Source organism: Dysidea avara, chromosome 1 (assembly GCF_963678975.1).
Source record: "Dysidea avara chromosome 1, odDysAvar1.4, whole genome shotgun sequence".
NCBI lineage: Eukaryota > Metazoa > Porifera > Demospongiae > Dictyoceratida > Dysideidae > Dysidea > Dysidea avara.
In genome coordinates, this window is record NC_089272.1 from 45,052,308 (window position 1) to 45,078,272 (window position 25,965).

Sequence of the window (25,965 nt, forward strand, 5' to 3'; positions counted from 1 at the left end):
GTGGCCTAATGCTGGCATATTTGATGCAGGCCTACCGCTGGCTATTAATTTTGTCATTTTAATTTCATGTAGAAACTACAGAATTGTGATAAAGAATAAAAAGAAAGGATGAAAGTAATTATGTCCCAGTCTCCAACGATGTCATCAAGTATTATCCAAAAAAATCTAGTGGATCTCACTTGGAAAGCAGTTGCTAGACCCATTCGAATGATTCAGGAAACTGTCTACTCCAAGGACGTCCATGAATTGAAGGATGGGTACAGAATTAAAAGAAATTACCTACACATATCCCGTGTTGTATACCAGTAACCAGTGACCAAGACAAATAGTCAAGGAAACTTCAGTGATTACAATTAATTTGAGTTATTTACTTCTTTGCTACAACACATAGTTTTGTAAATGTAAATGACTACAGTGTGCGCCACTGAAATTAGTTATTAAAATAGTGCTGAAACGAATAGCAATTTTTATTATTCGAATAATTGTTAACAAAATGACTGAATATTTGACTATTCTTTAAGCTAATACGTCTCTTAAAATGTACTGAAACCTTTTGTTAGAGAGCAAGGTAAAGCCTAAGAGCTATTTTTATGTTTTATAAAATATAATGTTTACATCATAGATACATCACTTCATTCACAATCTTAAGTTTCAAGACTGGCTTTTCCATCTAAATAAAAAATATACCAAGTGCTAGTGATTATTCGAATAGTATGTTAATGAATTGAATAGTATTATACTGACCGAATAGTCAAATAACTGAATAATCGTTTTAGCACTATATTAAAGTTTGAATGTAATATTGAGAATACAATTCTAAATGCAGTAATGCTATTAAAGTCATATTGAGAATACAAGTCTATACGCAGCAAATCTATGCATAGTGTATGAATATATACATTCATAAACAGCGTCAGTTTAAACATGCCACTCTAGATGTCACACTGCTTGTGACAAACTTCAGGTATTGGTGTACAGGTTGGGGGAAAATAATTCCACTCTCCGTTAATACACTGCAGAACATATGATCCTCTTATGTTAAAGCCTTGTCCACATGTGAAGAATGCAAACTTCCCATCATCAGCGACTGTCACAAAACCATTTCTTGGAGGCTTTATTGTTGGACATGGCTGTTCTGTAATGAAAGCCACCATAATTTACAAGTATCTTAAATATTGGTTGTGTATGCTTGTGTTTCTTACCTTCAACAACTACTATAACATTAGCTTGATCAACATAATCAACACCTTTAACTTGATTCCTGCCTATACAGACGTACACAGTAGTGTGTGGAGAATCAGTAGGAACCAAAAATATTTGTTGATATAATTCTTCTAGTGGATGTACAGGGACACCATCACCATGCCATTGTACAGTGGGTATGGGTAGTCCTTCCGCTGCACAGTAAAGTAGCAACTGAGTACCAACCTTTACTATGTGAGGAGACTGTGATGGACTGATGATCATTTGTGGAGGTTCTGAAGAATATGCGGCACAAGTATATAAATTATACAATTGAATAGAATGATTATTGCAATGTTGAACATCTCTATGCATCACTATTAATGAGTATAACATCGTTGCTCAACCTTATAAGCTACATGCCCTTCCTAAACTGACTCACCCAAGTAGATCTCTGTGATATTTGACTGCATTACTAATCAGGCAACTTAGCAGCATCACCATTATATACATATCTTTCAATTTTTAGGCACAACTCATACAAGACATCAGCGTACACAATATAGACTCCAGCAAGCATATAACCAAATCACTTTTATAACTTAATCATGCAATAATAACAATCTGTATAGTATATTACATAATACAGTGCTCTCTCAATTATCTGAGCAATCAGTTATCTGAATATATTATAGTAAAAATGACTGTTCTATTAGAGTAATTTTTCTAGGTGTACATTCTATTAGAGTATTTGAACAGGGCTCTGTACATAAATTAATTGGCTTCAATTAACTATACTTTTCAATTATCTGAACATACCGTGGTACCAAGCAAGTTGAGGGAACACTGCACAGTTGTTCAGAACAATTTGTACCATAATTAGTTTCAACAGTCAAATATGCAGCTAGCTACACTGTATTTACATATGTCATGTGCCGATGCACACAACTGATATCAAAGTGCATTATTACACTTTATAAACTTACGTGTCACATTTAGTACAACACTGTCATTTCCTGTTATTGGTGGATTGGTATTAATCACTACTTTACAATGATATTCCTGATCATTGTTACTTTTGCTTAGAACTGGAACAGTGAAGAAATCTGTGAAGTTGTTTATCAAGCTTCCTTGTATATCCTCAACTCTTCTCACTTCAGTATCACCAGTGGTCCAAATGATATCAACTGTAGCAGCAATATCGCTTGCTGCTGCAATGTTACACTCTAAAGTCAGTGACTGCCCAACCACTTGTTCACAAGGAGCAACAACTTGTACAATAGGTGTTGGAACTATGAAGGATAACACCAGATAATAAGTATGATTATGTCAATCGTAAATTTTATGTACTAATGCACAACAAAAAAATGCTTACTAGCACATAATTGATTTATTACAGACTGCTGCAGTTGTTGTACATTAAATGAACTGAAGGAAAATCTACGATATACAAATCTCGGATCACTTGCAATGGTGTGCAGTTCAAAGAAATCAGCTGCATCAATCCCAACAGCATAAACATCATAAATATTTGCTTCATGAATATTGTTTGCAACTATCTGTGTTGAAAACCGATTATTTGATCTTCCAGCAGTGAATAAAATAGCAATATTTGAGGTGTCAGTTCTCAATCCTAGTGTATCGTTTTGTGCACTTGAAAGTAGAAGTCTTAGAGCAGTGTCTGTATTGGTAGGAAACAAACCACTATATGGTAATTCATCAATGGCTGGCAATAGGGTCTCTAAACTGGTGTGCTCTTCAAGGTCAAACTGAATATGAGCAGTTCTGTCAAACAAGATCATGCCAACTGAACTGTTAGGAGATCCAACTTTCAATGCAATACTAATACTTTCAGCAAAATCTCTAACAAGCTGAAACTCAAATGATCTAACAGCAAAAGAACGATCAAGTACAAATACCACATCTCTTGCTTGAAATGGACAATCTGTGAATAAAAGTAAGTAATTTTAGTATAAATTACCAACCTAATACTGTAATTACATACCTGTTTGTGGACATAATCTGCACTGCCTGCCTAAATTAAATGCTACTCCAGAAAGAACATTGCAGCACTCTGAAAAACTTGTAATAGCCCCAATTGGATTTCCGGTGCAACGAGTGTTCAGATAGCAAGATGGTGCTAAAGTCAGAGAATTACAAACTTACAACTAATTGTTTTGTAGCATATAATTGATACTTATCTGCATTTCGTATCAGTTAAACATACTGTATTATGATTTTTAGGACCACTACTTATGAAATAGACAATAATAGTATGCAGTTTAGTGGTAAAAGTTGAACTTAAAATGATTTAGCCTGTCTGTACATGTGTAACATTAACATTACTGGGTGTACAGTGCCATGCTTTAGTTCTCGTATCACATACGCACATATAAAAATATTCACCTTGAAAGTCTAATTCAATCCTTCCACTACCACTAACAAGTTGTATTGGTGAGAAAATAAATACGTCGCAGCGATAGCCACTAAAACTATCATCTGCATTTAGTGAAGGAATAAATAGTGAGTCCTCAAACACTACTGAATCATTACTGATGTTTCCAGCTACAGTAACAAATCTCACTAGTCTTGTACTTCCTAGTAAATTGTTTATCGCAAACCATTGGATTGTTGCATTAGTGGTAATTCCTCTTGCAGCAGTGACAGTACAATCAAGTTGAAGTGACTCTCCAAATACCATGTCATCCATGGTTGTGACATTTACAACGGGAGCTGGAACTGTAATAATACTATAATAATTTAATTTGTACATACAATGTGAATTGTGTAAATGCACTGTGTTGACTAAAGTCATGTGTATAGTCATACTAAATTGGTATTTGGACATTAATAATTATTTAGTCCCTGCATGGTTACTGAATAACATCCATGACCACTCAATATTTTGTTTAGCAAATAAGTAGATCTTCTGATACCAAAAGTAATACTTCAAATATTTTGCATGCATTAAGTTGTGCAATTGCTCTGACAAGTTTACAAAATGTAATAATGCACTTTGATATCAGTTGGTTGCATCAGCTCAATGCACGCACAAGTTAATGCATGCATTTATATTTCATCCATTGTCTAGCCAAATATTAGTCACATAATTACTTACAAAGTGATGCTAAGTAACTACAGTGGAACCTCAGTTATCCATACCTCAGTTATCTGGATTCTTAGTTTACCAGACTACGAAAATGACTGCTCTATTAGAGTAGTGACTGTTCTATTAGGGTAGTTGAAAATACTGATCATTTTTCTCTATGCTATTTAAATTATTTATGCATGGTTTCAGAGATACGGACTTTTCAGACTTATGGACCACCCTTGGTTCCAAGGGGTTTGGATAACTGAGGTTCCACTGTAGGTAGTGTTGCTGAATTTTCAAACTTAATTCACCAAACTATACTATTGAAATCTATCAAATTAGGACACCGTATGTCTGACTGCATGGCTATTGTGAAAACCCAAAGATGAGTAACTTGAAAACTTTGGCCAAAGCCAACTGGAATAGACAGATTTCGGTGTATTTCACTACTAACATCTAGTCATAGTGCCACCAATACATAGCTATAAGTATGTGCTCACTGGTTAAATCTAATCTAATGGTTGAATTAGCAGAATCTTCTATCATCAAGTTACATATGTAGTTCCCTTCATCTCCCTCCATTAGGTAATCAAATCGAATAATGGTAGTGTATATATTACCAATGGAATCATCAGTGGTAAGAACTGTTGGTACAACTGTGATCCTGTTAGAACTTGTAATCCCCACCCAATTGAGATTAACCAAATTAAGATCAACAGTTGAAGTAATTGTTACAGTACACACTATATCAATTGCTTCTCCAATTATTCCTCGTGAAACATCAGGATCTAAGAATGTCCTTGGTGTGGGTGCTATAAAATAAATATATTTGCATAATAATTTTTGCACATAAGCATATAATTAATTGATTAAAATTTTGGCCCAAAGGAAACTATATAATTAATTGTGACCAGGACTGCAAAAATAGGGCATGTGGGCACATGAAATTTGCTTACCTTTTCAAACTTTAATGATGTATAACTTTTTATGTGATTAAACTACAGTAATGCAATTTTCCCCAATTATTAAGATTTAGTTGGCTTTATGAATGTAAATATGTAATTCCTGTGCTGAGATATAACTTGTTATGCAATGGGCTGTAGTTTGTGCCCACATGCCCTATTTTCACAGGCCAGGTCACAAGTATTAAGTATTAATTAATTGTTCAGGAAAGTAGTAACTATTGAAAAATGTAATTTTTGATTATTCTGTCATTCTGCTGTTCCATTATTCTGGGTTTTACTGCTTCCCAATAATTCAGACATCTCCAGAATGTGTTAATATCCTACAACTAATTATTCACATGCATTAATTACTTACTGAAGCATAGCTGTTCAGTCACTTCTTCCAGTATTCTCTGAGCACTGAAACTATCAAAAAAACTTGTAGAGAAAACAAGAGATGGGTCACTTGCTATTGTGCGGAGTTCAGATAAGCTATTTCCACCAATTCCAACAGCATAAACATCAAATATATTTGTTGCATGAAGTCGGAATGCTGCTGATTGTGTTGAAAATGAACTTCTAGATAACCCATCAGTAATAAATATTGCAACATTTGATGTTTCATTTCTTAATTGTAAACTTCCAAATTGTGCAGAAGTTCTTAAGAAATCCAATGCCCTTGCCGTATCTGTCCTAAAGCCACGATTATATGGTAAGCCAGGATTAATAGCTGGTAACAGAGTACTTAAGCTGGTGTGTCTTGATATATTAAATTGAAGACGCACAAAATCATCAAATAAAATTACACCCACTAAGCTTTCAGGAGAATTGGCTATAAGAGTAGCAGTAATGTTCTCAGTGAACTCCCTGACCAGCTGAAACCTGGAGAATCCAATGCTGCTAGTGGTGTCAATTACAAACACCACATCTTTAACAGCCACAAAGGTGCAATCTACGAAAAATATTCAAGAAAATTAATTCACGTGCTTTAATATTGACATTAATTGAGGGTGAATAGACATGATCGACTTGTTACTGATTGACTTATCAATGGACAACAGTCATAATTATAATAATATACTCACTTGGACTAATAGGACATGGTTGACATCTACTATCTAAGTCATATGACACACCAGAGTATTTCGTGCAACAGTCAGAGAAGGTGATAGTTTGATTGAGTGGATCTCCACTGCAACTACTTGTGATGTAGCAAGATGGTACTATAGATTATACAGACATGATAATAAATATTACAGTGACCGTATAGTAAGTTGATGTGTGTACTATACTCACCTGGAAAGTCCAATATGATAAATCTACTCCTCACAATTCTAGGAGAAGTATTAAAGATCACAGTACATTGATATACTCTACCATCATCACGGACACGTAATGGTTGGGTGACTAACAGATTACTGTAAATTGCTGAATTGTTTGTAATGTCTGGTATTATTCCATCCACTCTCCTCACTGTTGTATTACCAGTAGTCCATATAATATCCACTCTACTAGAAATGCCTCTCACACTAATAACATTACATTGTAAAGTTGTCAATTGTCCAAATGTTGGTGTGTTCAGTGTAGTAACCTCCACAACAGGGAGTGGTACTGTGTAAGAAAGAGTGTTCATTTTAATACCACACAAAATTTTATTCATATGCATCAAATTATATAATTATTCACTCATACTCAGTATTACACATCATATGACTGTCTACAGTGTAAGGAATGGCAGTTAAATCTGCATGTAAAGCTGATAACTAATTGAATTTGTTTATTAGGTAAATACTGCCAACTGTTTTAATTTTATGTACTAAAGTACATGTAAGTTTTCAGTATTCTATAGTGAAGTTACTGCATATATGTACATACATACTTCTGAAATTCTGCAGCCGAACAGTTTGAGATTCAAACATGTCATCTGCTACAAGATTGCATGTGTAATTTCCTTCATCTCCTTCCATTAGATAAGCAAATTGAAGTACTGTAGTGTACGTGAAGCTAAATGCATTGCTAGTGATATTGGTTGGTGTAACAGTGACCCTGTTGTCAGATGTGATGATGTTCTCTGAGTCCAACCAAATCAGCTGCACTGAATTAGGATCAATAGCAGATGTTATTGTGACTGAACAGATAAGATCTTGCATTTGTCCAATAGTTCCAGAGAAAAAACCACTGGGTTGCAATGAAATTCTAGGAGAAGGAACTATAGAAAAATACATACAATGTTTGAATAGTTATACTGACACTAACTGTTGGTGCAGTGTTCTTACCAGAGCACAGTTGATCTGTTATATTCATTTTCAGTTCTTGCAGGGCAAATTCGCTATAGAAATTTGTAAAGTACACAAATCTTGGATCACTTGCAATGGTACGGAGTTCATTAGTGTCAGCACTACCAAATCCAATAGCATAAATATCAAATATATTTGCTGCATGAAGTGCAGCTGCTGCAGATTGTGTAAGAAATTGATTACTAGATCGTCCATCAGTAATAACTATTGCAATGTTAGATGTTTCATTTCGTATTTCCAATGCCCCATTCTGTGCACTAGATAATAAAAACTCCAATGCATTGCCTGTGTTAGTGCTAAAATAACTGTTGATATATGGTAAGCCTGGATTAATAGCTGGCAGTAGTGTAGATAAACTAGTATGCCTTTGCAGGTTAAACTGAAGACGAGTGAACCAGTCAAATAGAATTACTCCAACTCTGCTATCTGGAGAGATGAGTTTCAAATCAGTAGTTACATTTGCCACAAATTCTCTTATATGCTGAAAGCGAAAACTTCCAATACTTCTGGTGGTGTCAATTAAAAACACTACATCTTTAACTACTTCAATAGAACAACCTGAAATGAAATCCATAGCATAGACATTATAACCTGCATACAGTGTATATGTGTGTACCTGTTGTAGGGCACAGTAAGCATTGTTCATTTGAAACAAATGATACACCAGAAAGCTCAAAGCAGCACTGATTGAATGATATGGAATCATTAAATGAAGCAGAATCATTAAACGATAGAGAGTCACTACCAATTGATCCCCCAGCACATCTAGTTGTGTTAAAACATACTGGTGCTATGGAATAAAATGATACGATAAAATTGTGTGATATCTTTGCCCACAAAATAAGATGTGGTACATTGATTACTTTTTTTACATTGCTCTGTGAAGTCAACATTATACATAAGCTACTGTAATTATGGAATAACACAGAGAGAACACAAATACAAGTCTGAGTATAATGTTACTGTATTTAGATCAAAAGTGAACATGTTGCCGTGCACTCTAATCAGTCTAATGACAGTTATTTTTGCACACAACACATGTAAAACTAAAAAAAAATATTTTAAGTTCTCAACACTTTTAATACCTATGGATTACTTTTAGTGATTGAGCTGTTTTACTGACACTTATACAGCACCATACAGTGACACACATGTATAAAGTACATGTATTGCTCTTAACAACAGCGCACACTGTTCAATCCAGATATAATATAGAGCTTACCAAAAAAGTCCAACATCACGCTTCCACTAAAGCTGATTGGAGGATTCTTATTAATTAGAACTGTACATTGGTAAATTCTGCCATTATCAAGTGCAGTTAGTTCAGGTAGTACAAGTGAATCAGTGTAGATTGCAGAATTGTTGTTGTTGGTGGCTGAAGTATCATTAACTATCCTCACTGTCCTACCATCAACAGTCCATATAATATCTACAGCACTACTGATTCCTATGACAGTAATAACTGTACAGTCCAGTGTGAATGGATCACCCAAAACTTGGTCATCAAGTGTAGTGACCAGCACAACTGGGTTTGGCACTGCAGAATATAAGACATCAATAATAAATACACACCATAACACTCTGTACTTGCTTAATGCTACTTATGCACTTACATCTGAAATTTGTCAACTCTACTGCCTGAAACTTTACTGTGTCATTTACTACTGAGTAGCAGATGTAGTTACCCTGGTCATCTTCAAACAAAGGATCAAACCGAAGAGTCGTAGATAAGGTGCTGCTGTTTAAACCGGTGGAGTTATCAGCTGAGATGATAGTTATTCTGCCATCATCAGTGGTTATGTTGTCAGCATTCAACCACTCTAGCTCAACAGTATCAGGATCAATCTCAGACGGTACAGTAACAGAGCAGATTACATCTTGTCTTTGTCCCTTGGTGTTTTGTAAAAAACCACTTGGATTAAAAGAGATTATTGGACCAACAGCTCCTGTATGCAAATAATCCAAATATGTGAATGTACTAACTACAGTGAACATACCTGAACAAAGATTTTCTATAATGCTTTCCCGTAACTGTCTAAGTCCAGTGCTGTTGAACTGATTTGAAAAGAAAACAAGTTCTGGATCACTAGCAATTGCATTGAGTTCTGATATGTCAGCACCATCAACTCCAACAGCAAAAACATCAAATAGGTTTGCAGCATGCAGTGAAGCTGCAGCTGATAGGGTTGCTGATCGACTGTTAGATCTTCCATCAGTTATAACAATTGCTACATTAGCAACTCCATTCCTAATTCCCAATGCTCCATTTTGGGAACTGGACAATAACAATGTCAGTGCCTCTGCAGTATCAGTTCCTCCACCACTGTAAGGTAGCCCAGGATTAATAGCTGGTAACAGTGTGTTTAAACTGGTGTGATCTCGGAGATCAAATTGTATATGGGCATTACTTTCAAACAAGATAACTCCCACTCTACTCTGAGGAGAAGAACCTACAACATTAGCTACAATGTTAGCAATGAACTCCCTAATTAGTTGAAATCGAGAACTTCCAATGCTTCCAGAGGCATCAATAACAAACACCAAATCTAGTGGTGCATTAGATGAACATCTACATTCTACAAAAGGAAATTCCTTAATCTCATGAACTCATCAACAAAAAATATACAATATTTAAGCTATATGCATATCTATCTACTTACATATGTTTGGGCAAATGCAAACATATAGAGCCACGTGTATCACTATCACTATACCTTTACATGTTCTGATGCAAGAACTTTACAATATTTTAAAGCAGTATACTAGTTAGTGACTTAATGAAAAACAAGACGTTGTGATGTTTCGTGATGTTTAAGTACTGCTTGAATGCAGAGTAAATCCTGGGTCCCAGGCTGTGTGGTTCCTCAGGCACTTTCCCAGACTGCAAACTGTCTGTGGATCAATTCACCACCTGGTCTGGGATTTATTTCTGCATTCAACTAGAGTTTTAGTAACATGTTTCTGACTCCCTGCTACACAGGCTTGTAGTAGCCTTCTTTGTAGGTCCCTAGTAGGATAGTAACTAAAAATGTAGATAATAATGTTCATAGCTTTTAAGGTTACTGTATAGTCACGGGCAATCATTCAAAATTTTGAATTCCTATCGATACTTTTGAGAAGCCCATAAAACCAGGCTAGCAGCGTGAAAAGTTTTAAATGAAGGTGAAGCCCTTCATATTTAATGTTTTTATGTAGCTACAGTGTAGTGTGAGGCAGGTGGAACACTACAATTTGTTGTAGTAACACAAGTAAGCCAGTCCGTACATTGCTCAGCTCCAGCTGTCGCTACCATCTTTTTCCGCTGCCAAATACAGCAAACGCTGTAGGCTCTATTGGCATTTCTGGGGCATAGTGATACTGTATATTAAATTTATTAGGTCCTGTGGAAGCGTTTTTGGCATGTTTCTTCCCAGTGACTCAGATACAAGCCTTCAAAGAGCTTGTTTCACTCGAAAAAACTACTAAAGTTCAATAAAACGTCTATACAACCAGTAACTTAAAAAATTGCTCCCACAGGACCTAGATATTTTAGTTGTTTAGCCACTTGTGTTGAAATTATAAGGATTCAGTAATCTGTTAGTCTGGTTTTTGGCGGCACGTTTTTATAAAACATCGCTCTATTGTGGACCACACACCCAAGAACAGTCGTTGTTCTGTAGTGAAAACAAACAAGCACAATTAGTTGTATTGCTAATACAACACAGTTTTTGAAATTATTTATCCTTGCTTGGGTTAAAGCAGGTTTTGTAATTTGTTCCGCCCACACATTTTAAACTATTCTGTAACCTTAAAATAGAGCTATTAAAAACCACTTGTTATGCAGGTCTTTAGTTCAATAACTGGCTAAGAATCTTTGTAACATAATAAATCCACCTACCTGGTTAGCCATAAAGTAAGCCCTAATATGGACATTAGCCTATTGAGATTTATTTTCTATACAGATCAGCTATACAACTAGTGAGTTGTAGGAGGTGACTCATTGTTACACTTGCTAGACAAAACAATTTTATAAAATCATCTAGGATAAAAATGTGACCATAGATGAAGTTTAAATGTGAAAACACATGATTTATGAGAACATGATGACTGAGATGTTCTAATAGCCAGAACAGTCACATGGAATGAAATATGTCACAAGATACAAAACATTAAATAATCAAATTAAAGATTCAAACTAGGGGCTCCATACCTAATGCCAAGAGTTCTAACTATTGCCAACTATCCATCTTCCTTAGTTTCTACCTTACAGTGTATAAATGAACATTCTTGAATAAATCTATTTTATAGTTCATAAGCTGAAAGATTTGGTAAGTTATATTATTGCAATTAAAAGCACAAAGGCGATTGCTCTATTAGGAACCAATTGACAAACTGAATTTTTTCACAGCACAATTTTACAAGTTTAACTTTTTTTACAGCTCAGCTGCTTTGGTTTATATGTATTTAGCTATACACATGCATCTACATCTAAACATACCAGATGCTGGTGGGATAGGTACAGTAAAATGTGTTGTAGCAGTAGTTGGTGGAAATGAATGTATCACCACCTCACACTCATAGGTGCTACCAATATCATCAATACTCAGTGACGATGTGATAACTAATGAGCCATCGTAAACTGAATGATTTCCATTGTTTCTGGCTAATATGTTGTTTTGTCTTCTCACTTGAGTGTTGCCAGTTCTCCATATAATGTCCACTCTACTGGTAATTGCTATCAAAGTGACTGCACTACATTGCAGTGCCAGTGGCTGGTTAATTGTTGGGATATTAGTTGCAGTGATTTCAACAAAAGTAGAGGAATCAATACCTATACATGTGAAATAACAAAGTACGGACAATAGTAAGCTATTGCATACACCATATAACTGCAGTGTGTACAGTATAGTAAGACACTGTAAAAAGATTAACAGACAAGGAAGCCTCTGGGATTAAATGAATTAGAACCCACAATCAATATTATTCAATACAATTGCACATGTTCACGTTGATGATGCGATCTCTGCTCTCATGGCAACAGGCGCTACTTGGAATTATTTGTGCTGAATCCTGTCTCCATGGCTAAATCTGCTGTAAGCATGCCAAAAACTGGTTGCAAGTTGCATGCCAAACGATCTGTTATCCCTATCCTATGGAAGGGGTGCTATATACTGAATCCTGTCAAAACATAGCTGGTTACAAAGAATGCATCCAAAATTTTACATGTCACATAGTGTTATTATTTTACTGCATACAAAGCTGTCTTTAACCTACTGTATCTAAAAATGCTGCATGTACATGCCTCTCCACCTAGATACTTTATTCTATTCATGGTATTCTAAATTAGCTTACCATATAAGAATAGCACGACTGAGTAGAATTTTTAATTAGTTTATATCAGTTTTAAAATATTCCTAGCACTAAAGACATTAAAAAGTGCTAGACAAGTACTAAATGCTAAAACTAAATTAGCTTACCTACTGCCTCTTAGTCTGGCACTGCCTGCCCTTCGCAAAAAAAGAGTCTAGTGAAATACAGATACGTACAATGTCGTTTCAAAAAGAAATACCACACGTAACTGTTTGTTATGTCAGATTATTGCCCTTCAATTTTAACACTGCGAAGGGGCAGGCGGTGCCAGCCTACTTAACCTGTGTTTCCTGGTTACTCTAATTTACACCCATCATGCGATCTTCCTGCATAATTTCTAGATATTACTGCCTTGCCCTGCTTGGCTTTTTGTCCTGGTTTGGCCTACTGCCTTATCTGGTGTACTTACTTGCTTTGTCTATTGCCATACTGGGATTATTCCCCTGCTTGGCTCATTGCCTGCTTGTCCCACTGCCCTACCTGGGTTACTGCCTTACTTACCTTACTGCTCTGTATAAAATTCCAGCATGGCAACAGACTAAGCAGGCAGTGAGCCAAGCAGGTCAGTAAGCCAGTAAGCCAAGCAGTGATCCCAGCATGGAAGCAGGGCAGCTAGCCAAATCAGTAAGCCAAACAAGACAGTAGGCCAAGCAAGACAAGTAGGCCAAACACGTCAGTACGCCAAGGAAGGAAGTAGGTTGAGCAAGGCAGTAGGCCAAGGAGGGAAATAAGGAAGTAGGCCAAGCAGGGCAGTAGCTAATCCCAGCAAGATAATAGACCAAAACTGTGCTGGGATTACTGCCCTGCATGGCTTGTTGCCCTGTTTGGCCTACTGTCATGCTGGGATCACTGCTTGACCTCTTGCCTTGTTTGGCTTACTACCTTAATTAGCCCACTGCCTTGCATGGCTTACAGCCCTGCATGGCCTACTGCCATGCTTGGCTATACTTCCCTGTTCGGTTAACTGCTCTGCCTTGTACTAATGATGATGACTCTAAGTATCCTTGCTGTGTACCTACATACCGTATCACTGGTGTTGCTGTGGCTACTGCAGCTGCTTCATTATAATATAATTGTAGTGCTATCTTGAGCAATTCCTATACAGTACATCTAAGCCTTGGTTACATCTCATTTTGAAGGCTACCAATGCAACACAGGATGAGTTACTCCACCTGACCCAATCTTTGCATGGAAAATAACCACCAGTCAAAGACAATCCATTCCATCATAGCCATCGTCGTGGCAGACACTCCTACTTGTCTTGTTCAAGTCATGTATTAGTACACTAGTCAAGGGTCAGAGTCTCATAGTCACTGCCCATTGTTTCATGAAGGCTGCAGGTTTCCCCTCTCACAAGTTACACTCTACAGCTGACTGCAACCTACAAATTTTAATGAGCAGAATTTTTCCAGCCATAGCAATAGCATGGTAATGCATATGAAATGCACAAACAACCTCCTATTTTTCCATGACTTCTCTCCAGAGCTGACACCAGCCATTAGACCGTTTAGAGTCCAGACCACCATATCATGTATGACAGACAATTGCACCATTGTATAGCTGTATATTGCACCATTGTATAGCTGTATATTGCCAACTATTATTATGCTGTGCATTGCTGACTATGGTGTGCATGATACTTTAGTTGTTCATCAAAATCTTTTGCTGTTTTATTGCCCATCATACATTTATTGCCCATCATACATCTCAAATGTATTGTTGTTTATTACACACCCCTCATTGTTTATGGCATGTCATGCAATGCACTTGTCTGCTTGTCAGGGACACATCATGCACAGCTTATTGTTTTGCTTGTCATTTGTCATTATTAATTTGTCATGCAGTGTTCATTGTTTGTTTCTTATCATGCATTGCAACTTGTGTTTGTTGCTCATCATGCGTCACTTGCTGTTTGTGGCTTCTCATGCATTGCTCATTGTTTGTGGCTTTTTGTGGCTTATAATATTGCTCTTTATTTATTGTTTGTTTGCTTATCATATATCCCCATTGTTGGTTGCTTATTGTGCATTACTCATTGTTTGCTGTGTGTTTCCTATTACGCATTGTTCATTATTTGTTGCTTATTGTGCATTACTCATTTTTGGTGTTCATTGCTAGGCCTGAGTCAAATATGCTCAATTTTTTCCCAAAGTGCTTTCAGGAATTTTCCTGCCTATTATGCTCTTCAGTATTTCCATTATGCTTGCAGTATAGTCTTAGGTTAATAACATTTCTTACCATGATGTTAATCATTGAATGCTCTATTAGAGTATATCACTACAAAGTGACTGTTTTGTTAGAGAGTATCAATCTACATTTCCACTTACTGCTCTTAATAGGGAGTCTCAATCTATTTTCAAGGAATTAAGCTCCATAGTTACCTAAGGTAACTATGCAAACATTTTCTGGCATAGCATTTTAGCCTACTATACTTGTATCATGCTGGCATGTTTGATGCAGACCTATCCATTGTTCATTGTTTGTTGCTATTAATTGTACATTGCATGCACTTAGCTGCTTATCATGTATTGATTGCTCGTCATGCATTATGCATTACTTACTGTTTGTTGTTAATTGTGCAGCACTCCACTGACTGCCACTTTATTGTGCTTTACTTAGAGTACCATGCTAGCAAAGGTTGACAGAAATTGGGTGAAGTCAGGCTGCTTGATATGTCTTAGAACTTGCTATAGTGGTAGAGATGCAGCAGCTAGCTTCCTGATCAAGGCAGATGCAGGTGTACTTAGCGTCCAGCAATGTCCTGGGTTGCCCAATTTAACCCCAAAATATGCATATAGCATTAGTGCATCCCATATAAGGGAGTGCAATCAAGCTTATGATGGTAAACACGATTTATCATTGTAAATTAGGTTAACAGACAAGGAAGCCTGTGTATGGTTGGAATTAGAACCCTAATTTTCGATACCATTGCACATGTGAACATTTATCACATGATTGCTACTCTCATGGCAATGGTGCTATATACTTGGAATTGCTTGTGCTAAATCCTGTCTCAATGGTTAAATCCACCATAAGCATGCCAAAACATCCACCCTCTCTTGTTTTTATCCTAACATACCCAAATCCTGACTTGAGTTATCATACATACTTTGTATAAAATTAACACAGTTGGCAACCCAGGACATTGGTGCAGTCAAGCTGCTTGATATGTCTTAGAACTTGCTATAGTAACAGAGATGCAGCAGCTAGCTTCCTGACCAAGGCAATAGCAGTGCACTTAGTATTGCACAATTTAACCCTAAAATATGCATAATAGTGCTAGCTCATCTTATTGGAGTTCTGGTGGGGTGAAGTGGTTTCTTAGATAGCATGTATTAAGAGTGTCTCCATGCCAGGATTACCTTAAGGTTAAACCAATAGGAACAAAATAAATGAGAATAACTTATTAGACTCATGCATCTAATCCCACTGCTACTTTAAATAGTGGGCAGGATAGACAAATGAAACATTCATTAACCATTCTGTAAGTCTGACAAAATCTGTAAAAGGTACAGTACCTTTCTGCACAAGAATCACTTTTTCACTGTACGTCACCAAGAGTAAGCTAGGCTGTTCCGCTAATGATTTCCACTACTTTATGTGCCCTTGTTTCTGAAGTCCTGTAAATCCACTGGTGACAATCCGAGGCCCTAATTCCGCTCCAGTTATGCTGGAACAGCTCATATTGACACAGCCAGAGAGCAGAAATCAGATGGATGCTTTCTGGACCTGTAATGAGTGCTCTCAGTTGATAGAGTCTTCCACTGTCCTCAGATTGTGAGCCTTGTAACTTCACTTATCTTTTTCCTTTCATTTCATGCCCCTATAAGTTGTCCCCCCACCCACTACCCTATTACTATCTCCTGTAATACTAAAACAAGATTGGAAAAACCTTCAAAAGTATCTAAATTTTGAATGGCATTATTGTGCTCTGCCAGTACAATGAGTGCCAATGGATAGCTTCACTCATGGTAAAAATTTGTTGGGTACAACTTTGGCAATTGGCAGGTTATTTATAGTTTGGTGTGCAATATGAAACAAGCTACTGAAGCCTGTCTAATCAGGACACTGTATGCTTAACTGCATGGCCACTGTACCTCAAGATGTGTAACTTGAATACTTAGGCCCAAAGCCAACTACTTTTACAGTATTTCACTAATAATTATTCCTTTTTCTAATTGTAGTCATGGTACTGTCAATACATAGTTATATACGTATGAGCTCACTGATTAAATCTAATCTAATGGTTGAATTGGCAGAATCTTCTATCATCAAGTTACATATGTAGTTCCCTTCATCTCCCTCCATTAGGTAATCAAATTGAATAATGGTAGTGTATATATTACCAATAGAATCATCAGTGGTAAGAACTGTTGGTACAACTGTGATCCTGTTAGAACTTGTAATCCCCACCCAATTGAGATTAACCAAATTAGAATCAACAGTTGAAGTAATTGTTACCGTACACACTATATCGATTGCTTCTCCAATTATTCCTCGTGGAACATCTGGATCTAAGAATGTCCTTGGTGTGGGTGCTATAAAATAAATATAATTGCACAATGATTACTGTATACAAGCATACATATTAATTCAGACATCTCCAGAATGTGTTAATATCTTACAACTAAAGATTTACATATGGTACATCACAATTACTTACTGAAGCATAGCTGTTCAGTCACTTCTTCCAGTATTCTCTGAGCACTGAAGCTATCAAAAAAACTTGTAGAGAAAACAAGAGATGGGTCACTTGCTATTGTGCGGAGTTCAGATAAGCTATTTCCACCAATTCCAACAGCATAAACATCAAATATATTTGTTGCATGAAGTCGGAATGCTGCTGATTGTGTTGAAAATGAACTTCTAGATAACCCATCAGTAATAAATATTGCAACATTTGATGTTTCATTTCTTAATTGCAAACTTCCAAATTGTGCAGAAGTTCTTAAGAAATCCAATGCCCTTGCTGTATCTGTCCTAAAGCCACGATAATATGGTAAGCCAGGATTAATAGCTGGTAACAGAGTACTTAAGCTGGTATGTCTTGATATATTAAATTGAAGACGTGCAAAATCATCAAATAAAATTACACCCACTAAACTTTCAGGAGAATTGGCTATAAGAGTAGCAGTAATGTTTTCAGTTAATTCCCTGACCAGCTGAAACCTGGAGAATCCAATACTGCTAGTGGTGTCAATTACAAACACCACATCTTTAACAGCCACAAAGGTGCAATCTACGAAAAAATATTCAAGAAAATTAATTAATACATATGTGTTAATATTAACAATAAGTAAGGGTAAATAGATCATGACTTATTATTGATCGACTGATCACGGACAATGGCCATGTATATGTTACTAATACTCACTTGGACTAATAGGACATGGTTGACATCTACTATCCAAGTCATATGACACGCCAGAGAACCTTGTGCAACAGTCAGAGAAGGTGATAGTTTGATTGAGTGGGTCTCCACTACAACCACTTGTGATGTAGCAAGATGGAACTATAGAATAATTATAGTGACATAATATAAAATACTAATAGTAACTGTATTGTAAATTGATGTTTGTACTACCGTATACTCACCCGGAAAGTCCAATATGATAAATCTACTCCTCACAATTCTAGGAGAAGTATTAAAGATCACAGTACATTGATATACTCTACCATCATCAGGGATAAGTAATGGTTGTGTGACTAACAGATCATTGTAAATTGCTGAATTGTTTGTAATGTCTGGTACTATTCCATCCACTCTCCTCTCTGTTGTATTACCAGTAGTCCATATAATATCCACTCTACTAGAAATGCCTCTCACACTAATAGCACTACATTGTAAAGTTGTCGATAGTCCAAGTGTTGGTGTGTTCAGTGTAGTGACTTCCACAACAGGGAGTGGTACTGTGTAAGAAAAAGTATTCATTTTAATACCACACAAAATTTTATTCATATGCATCAAATTATATAATTATTCATATTCATATGTATGCATTCTGTTAGAATGTATCATGAAAACTGGGACAGTGTAAGGCATAAAAGTTTAATGTACATGCACAGCTGATAACTATTTGTAATTTGTTTATTTGGTAAATACTGCCATTTGTTTTAATTTTATGTACTAAAGTACATATAAGTTTTCATTATTCTATAGTGAAGCTACTGTATACATTATATGCTGTATGTGCATCCATACTTCTGAAATTCTGCAGCCGAACAGTTTGAGATTCAAGCATGTCATCTGCTACAAGATTACATGTGTAGTTTCCTTCATCACCTTCCATTAGATAAGCAAATTGAAGTACAGTAGTGTATGTGAAACTGAATGCATTGCTAGTGATATTGGTTGGTGTAACAGTGACCCTGTTGTCAGATGTGATGATGTTCTCAGAGTCCAACCAAATCAGCTGCACTGAATCAGGATCAATAGCAGATGTTATTGTGACTGAACAGATAAGATCTTGCATTTGTCCAATAGTTCCAGAGAAAAAACCACTGGGTTGCAATGAAATTCCAGGAGAAGGAACTATAGAAAAATACATACAATGTTTGAATAGTTATACTGACACTAACTGTTGGTGCAGTGTTCTTACCAGAGCACAGTTGATCTGTTATATTCATTTTCAGTTCTTGCAGGGCAAATTCACTATAGAAATTTGTAAAGTAAACAAATCTTGGATCACTTGCAATGGTATGGAGTTCATTAATGCCAGCACTACCAAATCCAATAGCATAAATATCAAATATATTTGCTGCATGAAGAGCAGCTGCAGCAGATTGTGTAAGAAATTGATTATCAGATAATCCATCAGTGATGACTATCGCAATGTTAGATGTTTCATTTCGTATTCCCAACACCCCATTCTGTGCACTAGATAATAAAAACTCCAATGCATTGCCTGTGTTAGTGCTAAAATAACTGTTGATATATGGTAAGCCTGGATTAATAGCTGGCAGTAGTGTAGATAAACTAGTATGCCTTTGCAGGTTAAACTGAAGACGAGTGAACCAGTCAAATAGAATTACTCCAACCCTGCTATCTGGAGAGATGAGTTTCAAATCAGTAGTTACATTTGCTACAAATTCTCTTATATGCTGAAAGCGAAAACTTCCAATACTTCTGGTGGTGTCAATTAAAAACACTATATCTTTAACTACTTCAATAGAACAATCTGAAATGAAATGCATAGCACTGACATTATACCCTGCATAGGTAGGTAGGTAGGTACGTACGTACATACATACATACATACATACATACATACATACATACATACATACATACATACATACATACATACATACATACAGTACTACAGTGTGTATGTGTTTACCTGTTTTGGGGCACAGTAAGCATTGTCCATTTGAAGCATATGATATACCAGAAAGCTCAAAGCAGCATTGCCTGAATGATATGGAATCATTAAATGATGCAGCAGAGTCATTAAATGATACAGAGTCGTTATTAATAATTGATCCTCCATCACATATAGTTGTGTTAAAACATACTGGTGCTATGAAATAAAATAATAAGATACAATTGTGTGATATCTTTGCACACAAAATAAGATATGTGCATTGATAAATTAATTTGATTACTTAATGTATTCATTTATAATGCTCTGTGTAAGATCAGTCAACACAGCTATTCATCCCTCATTAAAGCCACATACACGCATAATCAAATACATAATACGGTACTGTAGTTATTGTATGTATTTGAACAGCACAAAACAAATACAAGTCTGAGTGTATAGAGAAATTTATATTTTGATCAAAAGTGAACTTACTGCAGTGTGTTTGTGCTTAACACATTGGCAGTTAAACTGTATAGTGAATAAAATGAATAGTATGTTTTCACTGGGTAACATTATTGTTATGGGTATGATCTGGTGCACTTTGGTTTTGCGTGCACATCACATGTAAAGCTAAAACAAGTTAATTCCTACGGATTACTTTAATTACCTAAATTACCTTAATTACCTATGGATTACTTTTAGTGACTGATCAATTACTTTTAGTGATTGAATTGTTTCACAGATTCTTATACTGCACCATAGAGTAATTAACGAGTAAGCAACAACACACAAATAGATGCTGTGTGCATTCTTGCTCAGTCCACACAATGTATAGGGCTTACCAAAAAAGTTCAACATCATGCTTCCACTAAAGCTGACTGGAGGATTCTTATTAATTAGAACTGTACACTGGTAAATTCTACCATTATCAAGTGCAGTTAGTTCAGGTAGTGCAAGTGAATCAGTGTAGATTGCAGAATTGTTGCTGATGGTGGCTAAAGTATCATTAACTATCCTCACTGTCCTACCATCAACACTCCATATAATATCTACAGCACTACTGATTCCTATGACGGTAATAACTGTACAGTCCAGCATAAATGGATCACCCAAAACTTGATCATCAAGTGTAGTGACTAGCACAACTGGGTTTGGCACTGCAGAATATAAGACTTCAATAATAATTACATATCATTCTGTACTTGCTTTAATGTGACTGTATGTATTTACATCAAGGTCTGCATCATATATGCCAGCGTAAAATAAAAAGCATATAATAGGCTGTGGAGTGCTATGCCAGTATAAGGCCAGCATATTAGGCAAATATTTCAAGCTATGGAGCTTAATTCCATGAAAATAGATTGATACTCCAAATAGAGCAGTCAGATGAAATTGCACATAATTCTTTAGATCAATACTCTCTAATAGAACAGTTACTTTGTATTGAAATACTCTAATAGAGCATTCATTGATTAATATATTCCAAGATAATCGTAAGAAACTTTTTGATAACCCAGGAACATAACACAAGCATAATGGGAACACTGAAGAGCGTAATTAGTGAAAAGTTTAGAAAATTTCTGAAAGTATTTTGGCAAAATTTGAGCATATTTGACTCACATCTGAAATTAGTCAACTCGACTGTCTGAAACATCATTGTGTCATTTACTACTGAGTAGCAGGTGTAGTTGTCCTGGTCATCTTCAAACAAAGGATCAAACCGAAGAGTCGTAGATAAGGTGCTGCTGTTTAAACCGGTGGAGTTATCAGCTGAGATGATAGTTATTCTGCCATCATCTGTGGTTATGTTGTCAGCATTCAGCCACTCTAGCTCAACAGTATCAGGATCAACCTCAGATGGCACAGTAACAGAGCAGATTACATCTTGTCTCTGTCCCTTGGTGTTTTGTAGAAAACCACTTGGATTAAAAGAGATTATTGGACCAACAGCTCCTGTATACAAATATAAATAAAAATATTTAGTTTACATTGTTTTAGTGTCAATACTTGAAGAATACAAGGGTATTGCTTAAGTTTTGATTCCAAGAGGCACAAAGTATGGTAATGAAATTCTGTGATTTATGTAACAGTTGCAGCTTTGTATGGCTGTTTTAACTTTAAAAAACTTATCGCATAATTGGAAGAGGAAAAGCATAAAAATTAGCATACTACTGTTACTACTAGCATACTACTATTATCCTACCATCATAGCCATTTCTTGGCCACCACTTTTGATTTCACAATGTTTTACCCTGCCTTTTTAGGGGCCACGTTTTTTGCCATTTTGATTTAGATTGTAGACATATTATAAAACCACAATACATCTTCGGTACCTAACAAATATGAACACCACATTTCTCATACCTCCTATATCTTGTCTACTACAATGTACAATATGTATTCCAGTTGGTCTTTGCAGTCCAGAACTTATTGTGACACGTTGTGAGTTAGGAGTACGTTTACTTATTCTTTCAATAGAATTATGAGACCAATCCGTCCAATATAGATAATCCCCAAACACTGTTATAGAAAATGGGTGGAAGGAGCCACTTAACAAAATGACAATATTGTTTCCATCCAAGTCTCCTTTGGCAATAATATCAGTGAAAGCATCTGCCCAGTAAAGTGCAGGCTCAGTGAAGTCAATAGTTACAGCATTTGGCCACACCAAGTTTTGTGTGATGATGGTTTGTCTACCACTACCATCTAAGCGCATCCTTTCAATACGAGGGTTCGATCCCCAGTCAGTCATATACAAGGTATTATCCATGGGATTAAGTGCAATTCCTCTGGGCTCATCTGCATTACTAACAAGTATCCTTCTAAAATTTCCATCAAGATCTGACTGTTCTAAGGTATTAGTCCCAGTATCAGTCCAATATAAATTGTCATTGATCCAATCAACAGCCAAACCATCTGGTACACTCAGTCCTAAATATGTATACATACATGTACATAAATGCCATGAATTATCATGCTCCATATAAATAATTATATTAAGATATTTGATAGCATGTCATGTGGCCCAAGAAAGCCAGCACACCACACAGTGGATAGGAAGAAAATAAAGCACATATAGCTCCATGGTTCCTTTTCCAAGTAAACGAATTTTATAGCATAGTTGCCCATCTGCTAGGGCAGTCCATGTACCAAATTTGAAAGAAATCACCCCAGCCATTCCTGAGACATAAGCAACCAAATTTTCAGGGTTGCTTTCTTCATCTTATCGCATTTTTGCTACTGCATAAAGCTCATACATGTTATCCAATTCAGTATAGAAATTTGGCACATAAAAGGGGATGAATTTTAGTATTTCTAGTACGAATCTGATGAAAACTTAAAGAGTTATGACCAATGATTTGTGTGAAAAGATTGACTTATCACACCTACAGGGTAATGAATGAGTTAAAAGTTAGTTTTTTGATAGATCAGCCATCATAAGAGTGCTTTCGGTGGCTTGACAAAGACCATGGTGATATAACGCAAAAACAAATATGTTTAACAATTACATTACTAAGTTTCATGCTAAAAAAGTTGATGTGCTACCTCCAAAAACCACATGCTAAGCTAATGTAAGTGTTTTACTACTGTATGCCTGAATTGTAGACATTCATTTAACCAAAAATGCTTATAGATTTGCTTTTGTCTTGTAACAATACACACGGCAATTGTAATGTTTCATAATATGAAATTCTGAATAGTTCATAATTCACTACTTAATTCATGATTTATTAATTATCAGTTTGTTTTTAGGCCCTTTAAGAATCAAAAAAGCAAAGAAAAATTGAAACTTTGGTTGCCCATATTTTGTGAATGGCAGTAGCAAATTCAATTAAATTAATTTTTCTGTGTGGCCTACCCTGTCTGGTGGACAACTACAGAATAAGATGTAGGGCTGTACCGACACTGATATTATATCAATATCGGTACTGATATTATATCAATATCGGTACTGATATTAAGAGTATCGCTATCGGTCAATTACAAGTCTATAGTACAGATACTTCACTTGGTTAGTGTAAGTACTAGTAAAAGTACTATGAAAAGCACCTATATAGCTAGCTTAAGGAATAGTTTACAATGCGTGGGCAGAACAAATTACAAAACCTGCTTTAAACCAAGCAGGAATAAATAATTTCAACAACTGTGTTGTGTTAGCAATACAACTAATTGTGCTTGTTTGTTTTTACTACAGAACAACGACTGTTCTTGGGTGTGTGGTCTACAATAGAACGATGTTTTATAAAAACGCGCCGCCAAAAACCAGACTAACAGATTACTGAATCCTTATAATTTCAACACAAGTGACTAAACAACTAAAATATCTAGGTCCTGTGGAAGCGATTTTTTAAGTTACTCAGGGGTTGTATAGGCGTTTTATTGAACTTTTAGTAGTTTTTTCGAGTGAAACAAGCTCTTTGAAGGCTTGTATCTGAGTCACTGTGAAGAAACACGTCAAAAACGCTTCCACAGGACCTAATAAATTTAATATACAGTATCACTATGCCCCAGAAAAGCCTAGTCTCGCGCAGCCAGACCACTATTTCTCCCCACGGCGCTTATCGATTAGAGATTATAAGCGCCTGCTCGAAATAGGGTCTGGTACACTTCCAATAGGCCAGTTGTGACAGCACCTCGATTAGAATTCATAGGTGTTGATATTTAAATGCACCCTTAAAATTTAATTTAAAAAGAACCAACATGCAATGGCGAATTCTTACGTGTGCTTGTTAACACCTTTTCGAGCGGCATAATTCGACACCTCGGGTGCTGTCACAACTGGCCTATTGGAAGTGTACCAGACCCTATTTCGAGCAGGCGCTTATAATCTCTAATCGATAAGCGCCGTGGGGAGAAATAGTGGTTGGCTGCGCGAGACTAAGAAAAGCCAATAGAGCCTACAGCTTTTGCTGTATTTGGTGGCGGAAAAACATGGTAGTGACAGCGGTGTACGGGCTGGCTTACTTGTGTTACTACAACAAATTGTAGTGTTCCACCTGCCTCAAACTACACTGTAGCTACATAAAAACATTAAATATGAAGGGCTTCACCTTCATTTAAAATTTTTCACGCTGCTAGACTGGTTTTATGGGCTTCTCAAAAAGTATTGATAGGCATTCCGGCAAAATTTTGAATGATTGCCTGTGACTATACCGTAACCTTAAGTGACTTTGTAGACAAGTGGTAAGATCCTGGACTACATTGTGACTTGCTCTGGGTTCAATTCTACAGGTGGTTATGCTTTTTTTTTTCATTTTGGACAGGCTCAGTCGAGTGATGGGCTGTTTGGCCTTGTGACGTCTCAACAAAAGGAAGTCGAAAAGGCTATCTATTGAATGGGTGAGTACAAGTTCAAGGAAAACTATTGTCACTTGGAAGTTGAATTGGAAGCAGTTCAGTAGTTTAAAATGATGCCTGAGCAAAGGAAAAAATAATATAATTGGCAAAGTGCTTAAAGAAACCTGCATCCCTTATGATTCAGAGCTTGAGCTACCCAGTACCAGTGGATACCGTCAACTAGTGATGCATGTACATCTTCCATTACCTCCAGATAAATCCAACATCACTTCTTTGCCAGCCAATTATGCAACATCCCTGTGGAATAAAGTGGAGGCTTTACTGAACACTCCCAACAGAGTTTGCAATGCTCCTGGAATGGAAGATGTTAAAAGTGTTGCCAGTGCATGAATCTGGCGGAAGGCGTCATATAGTGGCACGGGGTACAAAGGGATTATTACAATGTGATCAGAATTGCTTGGGTTGGAAAGTTCAGTGAATTTGTTCTCATGTGCTGGCTG

The 25,965-nt window shown here is 36.3% G+C and overlaps 2 protein-coding genes across 2 annotated transcripts; both read right to left on the reverse strand.

Moving 5' to 3' along the window:
- Positions 1–772: 772 nt before the first annotated feature.
- On the reverse strand, positions 773–20,298 carry LOC136265623 (collagen alpha-3(VI) chain-like). The gene is made up of 24 exons (XM_066060525.1): positions 20,204–20,298; positions 19,463–20,041; positions 19,066–19,395; positions 18,459–18,773; positions 18,238–18,375; positions 17,527–18,102; positions 17,090–17,401; positions 11,992–12,324; positions 9,512–10,090; positions 9,128–9,460; positions 8,737–9,051; positions 8,131–8,304; positions 7,494–8,072; positions 7,097–7,426; positions 6,514–6,828; positions 6,303–6,440; positions 5,594–6,169; positions 4,774–5,085; positions 3,589–3,921; positions 3,188–3,322; positions 2,558–3,127; positions 2,169–2,474; positions 1,203–1,478; positions 773–1,135 (listed from the first exon to the last, which is right to left on the reverse strand). The coding sequence occupies exons 2-24, from the start codon at positions 19,488–19,490 to the stop codon at positions 933–935; spliced, it is 7,506 nt and encodes a 2,501-aa protein (XP_065916597.1). The 5' UTR covers positions 19,491–20,041; positions 20,204–20,298; the 3' UTR covers positions 773–932.
- Positions 20,299–21,358: 1,060 nt separating this feature from the next.
- On the reverse strand, positions 21,359–25,709 carry LOC136247026 (low-density lipoprotein receptor-related protein 6-like). The gene is made up of 4 exons (XM_066038618.1): positions 25,679–25,709; positions 22,532–23,098; positions 21,788–22,120; positions 21,359–21,405 (listed from the first exon to the last, which is right to left on the reverse strand). The coding sequence occupies exons 1-4, from the start codon at positions 25,707–25,709 to the stop codon at positions 21,359–21,361; spliced, it is 978 nt and encodes a 325-aa protein (XP_065894690.1).
- Positions 25,710–25,965: the final 256 nt, after the last annotated feature.